Raw genomic sequence first — 8708 nt, 5'->3', positions numbered from 1 at the left:
ATAATATTTACTGTTTATATAATATTATTCTTTAAATTATTATAAAAAATGAAAAAATTACAAAAAATATTGACAGAAAAAAATTGGATTCTTTCCTATTCAATTCTTGCTGTATAAATACCCCATTATTGTAACTTACAATTTCCTATCTCTTTCCATTAGTCTCTCTCTCTCTCCCAAAAACCTCATTTTCTGAGTTTTCAAACACCTTTATTTCCTTGAGAACAAAAAATGGTGCTGGCTTCTCCAAACCCAATAACGAGTGATAGGATCCTATCCACCACCATTGAGCTTCCGGTGGTGGACCTTAAGGGAGATAGGTCGGTGGTGTCAAAGCTCATCGTGAAAGCATGTGAAGACTTTGGTTTCTTCAAGGTCATCAACCATGGTGTCAATCAAGAAACCATAGCCACAATAGAAGAAGCCGCCTTTGGTTTCTTTGGCAAACCAATGAGCCAGAAGAAAATGGCTGCACCTGTCTATGGATGCAAGAACATTGGCTTCAATGGTGACATGGGTGAGGTCGAGTACCTTCTTCTCAATGCTACCTCTAACTCCTCCTCCATTCTTCATCACATTTCCAATGTCCCTTCTAACTTCAGGTACATACGTTACTATTACTAGTATTCGTCATTTTATGTGTACATAAAAAATCAGCCGACAAATTAATTATCCGTTTAAAATATATATTTATAGACAAATACAAATATATAGTGACTGATTTTAATATACGCATAATATTTTTATATTACTGTTATCCACTTTCATTACTTTTAGATTTTATTTATCATTAACTAAACTAAGGACTTGTCCAACGTCTAAAAATAGCATAAAACATAAAAAATCTTAAAACTAATTATCAGGATTGTATTTTGCTTGTTAAATAAATTATTTTATTATTATGCATAATTAATGACATATATACAATGATAAAGAACTGCGGTATAAGGGTTTTGACGAGGTAATGCATAGATACATAGGAATACGATATTTCTTTCTTTTATATGTTATGGACCATGCTAGCTACTAGCTAGTAAGTTATTGCCAGCATATATACCCGGGTGACAATATGTTAGTTCAATGAATAATAATAATAATAATAAGTAATATATTAATATTTTGATTATATTAATTATTTTGAGCTATATCTACCTTTTCATTATGAGTTGTATCTGACCAACAAAGAGGGGAGAGATAGTGACACTTCAGGTTGGATTTTTATTTTTATTGTTTTTGGTAAGTGATACAACCACGGCAGCAACTGCTCTCTCAAACAATGACATATATAATTCCATGGGTCCATCTCGTCAGTTTAATGCCCTTAAGTAAAATCTTCATTAGTCCTTATTCATATTGTCTTGCTAGAATTTCTCATAGTTAGTTGGACTCAAAAACTAAATAAAAGAGGAAACAATATTAGGGAGTATAATCTTATTTCATGTATGAAATCTATTTTTATTAGTAGTCTCTGAAATTTGTATAGGTTTTTTTTATTGTCATATGCTGAATTTTCTAATTAACAAAAATTAAATTTAAAATTAATATCAAGAAATTTATAGATAGTTATATTTTAAAAATATAATTATGTCTATTTTGTTTATTTTTATTATTTGTTACCATACAACTTGGTATGTATGTTTTCTTTTGGTAGAAAATAGTAAAAGAATGGTGTTAGGACGATCTTGTACGACAGGTAGTGGGAGACTCAAATCTTATCTTCTTCACCTCAATTTTTTTTATTTTTTTATTTTGATGTATGACTTGTCAAACTTAGCTTCAACCACTATAAACAATGTTATAGTAAGTCAAAATTCAAGGTTAAAATTGTCCTATTGTGAATGTTTATTGTTTATTAATATGCAAGTTGTTTAATAATGTAAAAGGAGTACTGAGGTTTTTTATTTTACCATTTATTTTATTTTAGCATAAGTATAGAAATGGAAGGAGCACTAGTGTTGGGAATGCATGTGACATTCTAAAGCATTTGACGAATGTAGCACATGGGACTTGCATTGAATGGTTTAAAATGTAGTCCTAGGAGGTGGGATAATAGGATGTCAGAATTCAGATACACATGCACTTTACCTCTTCTCTTCAATGTTCAAAGTTCTAGTCATGTCAATGCTCTCATAAGTCAGACCTATAGTGGAGTTAATTCATTCATTTATTATTATTAGATAGTCTTTGATTTAAAGACAAAATATAGATAGTAGTAATATTAATTTCAGAATTATAGTTTTTAATAGTTACAAGTCTTCTATTTTTTAGACATGACTCTTGTATTTGTAATTTTGTGTGATTGTCCAAACTTATATTTATTTAGTTAATTTAATTAGAGTGAATTATTTTTTATCTTATATTTTAATATTAATTGGGATTTTTTGTTAAAAAAATGAAAAAGGGAAAATGAGAGAAGAAAGTACCATCTGAAAAAAAGCTGTGGTGTCAGATTGACATATCAGAATGTCCAATCAAATCAAACCAAAAGCTCAAAACTAAATTAATGTGTTTATGGTTTAGTAGGCAGGAGAGGCTACATTTTCCCAGAACAAAAAGATGTCCTAGTAACGGTGGTAATTATTTAATGAAATTAAATGAAAATTTGTTACCAAAAATTGCAAAGCAAGAAGTGGAATAGTATTAGAGCATACAGATATACACAGGCAAAGGCAGTGACTAGTCAGTGAAGTGAGTCAGAACCCCAGATTGAGTAGTGGCACTGCCAGAGCCAGAGCCAGCTCTAGTTCTGGGATCACTGAACTTTGTGTATTATTCTGTTATAAATGTCAACACCTGTAAAAGGATTCAGACACTTTATCTTTATCACATCAAATTCAAAATTTTAATATCAAAGAATTATGGACATTCATGTCCTAAAATGGTTTTAATTGATGAATACATACTCCATGAGAACAAGAATCTTGTTGAGGCAAAAAAAAACTTTTTTTTATAGGGATAAAAGAACACGAGCTATCAGTAGTAAAATTAACAAATTTCAACCTAACAAATTATTGCTGTTTATATTTTTGTATTGCACTATTTTAATTTACCTTTCTGTGAAACACTATTTTTATATCTTTTTAAAAAACAAGGAGATTTCTTAACATATAAATTGTTAGGTAAAATTATATAAATAGTTATATATTAATGATTTCTTTGTATACAAATTGAAAAAAATGGACTAATAAAATCCTAAACAATTTTGCTACAAAAATTTTGATATCAAACAACGAAATCATTGGCTCTAGAAATTTAAGAAATACGAATACTTTAAAAAAATATTGTTTGAATATTAAAATCAACTATTAAGGTTAGTTATTGTTTAATTTATATTTTAATATATAAAAGTTGAAAATTCATTTATAGTAATTTTTTTATGAAATTAATAATCGATAATTATTAGATAATTTAATGTGTTTGATTAAACTGTCATATAACGATTTTTATAGTTATTAATTTAATGGATGATTTTAATGGATGATTTTAAGAAATAAAGAAATGAAAAAAAGTAATTGTATTTGTTTGATTTGGAAACTCAAAAGAGAATAGTGTTTGAGAGAGAGTGTGATTGTACATGACAGGTGTATAGTGAGTGCATACACAGAAGAAGTGAGGGAGGTAGCATGTGAGATATTGGAGCTAATTGCAGAGGGACTGGGGGTCCCGGACACTTCGCTCTTCAGCAAACTCATCAAAGACTCTGAAAGTGACTCACTTCTGAGACTCAATCACTACCCTCCTCTTCCTATTCCCCCCATTCATCACTGCACCACCGATTGGGACAACTCCTCCAATAAGGTTGTTGGCTTTGGAGAGCATTCTGACCCTCAGATCTTGACCATCCTCAGATCCAACGATGTTCCTGGCCTCCAGATCTCCCTCCAAGATGGTCTCTGGGTCCCAGTCATCCCTGACCCCTCTGCTTTCTTTGTTAATGTGGGTGATGTACTTGAGGTATGTTATGTTATGTTTATTGTGTGTTTATCTTCAATTATTTTCTCCAACCCCACTTCTTCACATTTTTAGTGAGCATGGGTGATGCCTTTTTGGGGGGCCTCTTCTTTGCCTATACTATACTAGTGTTTAGTGTGTAGCTAAGCTAGGACATCAAACATGTACAAAATCTTCTAACACTGCCCCCCTCAACTTATTGCTACTTGCCTACCACATCAACTTGTCATATTTTATTCTCTCACTGCATTTTTTTTATTAATATAAAATATTATGTATACTGATATTTTAAGTTATTTTTAATGTATATTTTATATTATTTATTAATTTTTTATTTAAAGTTAACCTATGGTAATTCTTGCATGCATGTTTATATTGGCTCATTTACATTTTTCCACTCTTAAATAAAAATATGAATCTTGTTGGTGTATATAATTTTGGAAAATTTTTTAATTATACCAGTATTTTAATAATTTTAACTGTTGATCTCAATTATAAAAATATATAAAATATATATTAATTAAAATTAATAGTTAAAATTACTAAAATAAGGGGTATTCGAATACATTTAAAAACTTTTCTATAATTTTATCCCACAAAGTGAATGTGAAAATAGGACCATCTGTGGCAGATGCCATAATAGAAGAAACATAGGAGATATAAAATGAGAAAGAGAGATATAAGGGGTGGGGGAGACACAAGGGTTGAAGAAGTGGTGGCATGAGTTTGAACAGAAAAAGGTAAGAAGTGTAAGTTGATGAATGAATAATTCGGGGTCTTTTGTGTTGTGAAACAAGGTTATGACAAATGGAAGATTTGCAAGTGTGAGACACAGGGCAATGACCAACTCACAGAAATCAAGAATGTCAATGGCATATTTTGGGGCTCCACCACTAACTGCACGTATCGTTGCTCCACCAGTTTTGGTTACACCACAGACCCCCTCTCTCTTCCGACCTTTCACTTGGGCCGACTACAAGAAAGCCACTTACTCTCTCAGGCTTGGAGACACTCGCATTGACCTCTTCAGAAATCGCAAAGACTTTTGACTTTTGACTTTTGACTTTTAGTTCATGTTAATTATTACTGCTTCTTTTCCTCTTCTTAATATCTCTGCACTTTCCTTCTTCCTATTCCAAATTGTAAAGCCTCTCTTTTTCTTTAACCAGGCAATCAAAGTTTCTTTCGGGGCATGTTTTCTTTACAATAATCTCTTTCTCGCGCTCTGGCTTATAGCAATGAACCAAAGTATGTGAGAAACAAATTACACAAGATTTTCCCTTTCAAGTTTGATTTACAAAAATATTAGGTATACATAAAAAAAAATTTAGGAAGTCAGTATTTTTATTAAAATTTAGTTAGCATTTAAACAAAAAAAATAATTTTATACTATTAGATATAATTTTATACCATTAAAAATATTAATAATGACCAAATTAAATTATTAAATTAATTATTATTTATATACATATAAGATTAATAGTTGAAAATTATTAAAAAATAATTCAGTCGAACATATCAAATTTATTATTTAATAATTTTTAACTATTAATTTTACATAAAAACATCTACATGCGAAATTTACACGTGGATAGAAATTTTTAAAAGAATTTAAATTAAAATATAGGCTAACAGGAAAAGAAGTACATAGTCACATGCAGTTCAAGTCTCAATAGTGCTACATGGAGTTAGTCAGTTAACCCTAATGATACAACATAATTAGGTAATACAGTTAGCCGTTGTTACAGAACAACATACAAATTAAAGGAGGAGTTTATTTTCCTCATTAAACAAGAATCTGAGATCTTGAGGCAAAGCGGGAACACTTCCTTCTACCAGATTTGTTCAGCATACAGACACAGTTCTGAAGGAGTTCAAAATCCTCCTCCCAGAACAAGAAGGATGCCTTCTCTGGATTCTCTAGGAGCATCTTTGAGGTCAGGAAACCGGCGATGGTCCACGTTTGCATCAGCCGAGATTGTTTGCCAATGAACTTTCCGTTTCGAGTATCATAATACTCCGGCCATCTGTCCACCGAAATCCTCTTCTCGGCTAAATCAACAGCCTTCTGGGCCAAATCAGGCCTTCCCATCTTGATACATGCCAATGTGAACTGAATTTTAAAGAAACAAATTAGCTCAATAAAACAAACAAGCACAGAAATTCAATTTGTTTCTAAGATTTCAAGAAGGAATCAATGTAAATAGAGCGTGCATCAAACACACCTGCCAGAGAAGTGTTGGCCAAGATCCACCATTGTGATACGACCATGGGCTGCAAGAATTTTAATAGAAACTGTTAGTCTATGTTTCAAACAGGAGCAAGGGGTTCATGCAGTGAACAGATACTATTAGAAAATTTAAGAAACAAGAACCTGGTTGAAAAAAGAAAAATAGGAAATTCAAGAGGCTTACGTGTTCTTGGGGTCACTACCGGTGATGATGCGCCATTCCTCGCCTTCCAGTGCTGGATAACATATCTTAAGAGGCATCTGGCCAACAAGATCATCCCATTTAGCCTCTATTAAATTCAAAATGCCTTGGTTCTGTTTCGATGTTCCTAGAGACGAAACAATAGTCCACAGGTTTCCGAGAGTGAAAAACCTAAAGTCCATATGAGCAGGCTGCAAGTTGCCAATGAAGTATCCTCCTTCGTCGGATATCCAGTCAACTAACCATGCAGGAATTTGCTCTGGATAGATGTTAAACTTGTTGACAGCATCGGTAGAATACTCCTCTGTCTTGTAGCGATAAATTTCGTTAATCTTCTTCATATCTACCCAGTAATATTCTCGCATGTGGAAGGAGAGTGCACTCAGGCGATTATTAACGGCTGCCACTAGATTCTTGGTAGAATCATTGACTATCAAGATCTCACGAGCGCAGCGCAAAGCTGAATAAAATAATGCCTGCAAATTTGTAATGCAAAATCAGACAATGAAAAATGCATAAGCCAAGGGATTTATATTCAGACAGATAAGACCCACTATTGGTTAACATTCTAAGTTTCTTACAGACAGCAGCATTTAATGGCATTATCAGTTGTCCATGTTATTGCAGTTAGAAAACTACTAAAATTCAATTTTGAATATATGATATAAATATTAGGCTGTGTTGTTGTTGTTGATCCAAAAGTTAAGGATAATCAACAATTCCTAAATGAACTTATGTTTATAGAACAATCCAACAGAAGACAGAGTGATTGCAAATGAATAGACAGAACTTTAAAGATAGAGGCAAACCATGCCAGAATCAACCACAACCAATTCAAAACTAAATAAAACCAATTATAATAACTCTTTGGTGATGCATACTTAAGCTTCAAAATAATAAATTGTTTAATCTTTTACAATAGAAAATGATGTCAGTCATTTTTCCAAAAACATGTTAACAAAAATATTACACATTGGAGTTCCCAATCAGATTTTATTCTATGTCAAAGAATGGAGTTCCGTGAGTGACAGTGGCACTACTTGACTATGATAGAATTCCCTTTAGAAAGAGGACATTAAAGAGCATAATGATTGATAATTCCTCCATCCTTAATATATTTTGTGCAATGAGTTATCAGCTTACCTGGATCTCTAGAGGGTGACCATGAATTCCCATTCTTCTATCAATCATGCAGGAACCATCAGTAACTAACAGCGAAGGAAACATATCAAATCCATCAGTTAGACATAACTTAAGGATCAATCTTATCCCTGTCTGTACATCCACTCTTTCTTGCAATGCATAATCACCCGTTAGCTTCCCATAAGCTCTCAACAATATAATCCACCATAATCCTGTCAACAAAGTATTCAATCTAATGGATTGACATACCAAAAAGTGAAGTAAAGAAAAACTATGACAAGTAAAAATGAAGAAATTACCTGAATCAACAGGTGCAACACGGCCAATAGCTGATTCGCCAAAATCAGGATCCAGAATTTCCTCAAATGCTTCATTGCTTCCATCAAGAGGCACAGTTCTAACTTTGAAGCTTGCTGGCATCAACCCTTGCCCTGGGCTGTAGCAGTCGACAGTCTTCTCCCAACTCTGAAAAATGCAAAAATGATTTGAATTTAACATACTAAACGAACAATACCAGCTTCATTAACTTAAGGTTACACACCTTGCTCCCATTTATCTATTAGCTGTATAGTTTGGCATGATATAAGCAAAACTTTCTAGAGATGCCTTAACAGCCCATTAGACATATCTTATCTAGAGAGGCCTTATAATGACATAATGGTATTTGTTCATTGATTGAAAGAAATTTAGAAATTTTCAACAAAGAATTCTATAGTAGGATATGGTATAATCCACACAAAATGCATAATTAATTTCCTCCATATTCCACGCACAAGAAATAATCTATCCCTAAATCTCCATTGATTTTTCCAAATATTATATAAACTCATAGATTCAAACATCTGCTGGTTATTGCGTGCCGAAAAGGCTAAGCTGCATCAACCCAAGAGACAATACACTATGCAAACGCTGATAGAAGCAAATCTCTCTAACAGTTCTAAATTTGAAATAGGAGTTAAATCCAGAATCTTGGTCAAAATTGTACACATTCTACAGGAGAATTGGCCTGCAGAAAAGCAGGAAAAAAGAAAAAGGATGCAACGGCAAACTAAATAAGCTTTTAACATACCTGCAATTGCAATGTGTGAAGTAGAAAATTCTTGACAATTTCTCCTTCGCCATTGAGCAGAAAGGCAAGTGCCGATGGAACGAAATCACGGAGAAAGACTTGATCATAATTCA

General features: G+C 32.6%; 2 protein-coding genes across 2 annotated transcripts in view; one reads left to right on the top strand and one right to left on the bottom strand.

The window, feature by feature from the left end:
* Positions 1–226: 226 nt before the first annotated feature.
* On the top strand, positions 227–5134 carry LOC107462643 (gibberellin 2-beta-dioxygenase 2-like). Its single transcript, XM_016081271.3, has 3 exons — positions 227–602; positions 3582–3954; positions 4749–5134. The coding sequence occupies exons 1-3, from the start codon at positions 232–234 to the stop codon at positions 4998–5000; spliced, it is 996 nt and encodes a 331-aa protein (XP_015936757.1). The 5' UTR covers positions 227–231; the 3' UTR covers positions 5001–5134.
* Positions 5135–5539: 405 nt separating this feature from the next.
* Positions 5540–8708, bottom strand: part of LOC107462633 (alkaline/neutral invertase A, mitochondrial) — a gene marked incomplete in the record, with an annotated part of 4181 nt that continues 1012 nt past the window's right edge. Inside the window, 6 exon segments of the mRNA XM_016081262.3 lie at positions 5540–6064; positions 6177–6225; positions 6366–6859; positions 7527–7738; positions 7826–7991; positions 8596–8708. Coding sequence (XP_015936748.1) covers positions 5738–6064; positions 6177–6225; positions 6366–6859; positions 7527–7738; positions 7826–7991; positions 8596–8708 — 1361 coding nt within the window.

Source organism: Arachis duranensis, chromosome 1 (genome assembly GCF_000817695.3).
Source record: "Arachis duranensis cultivar V14167 chromosome 1, aradu.V14167.gnm2.J7QH, whole genome shotgun sequence".
NCBI lineage: Eukaryota > Viridiplantae > Streptophyta > Magnoliopsida > Fabales > Fabaceae > Arachis > Arachis duranensis.
Note: the sequence above shows the minus strand (reverse complement) of the source record. Positions and strands in the feature narration are given on the sequence as shown.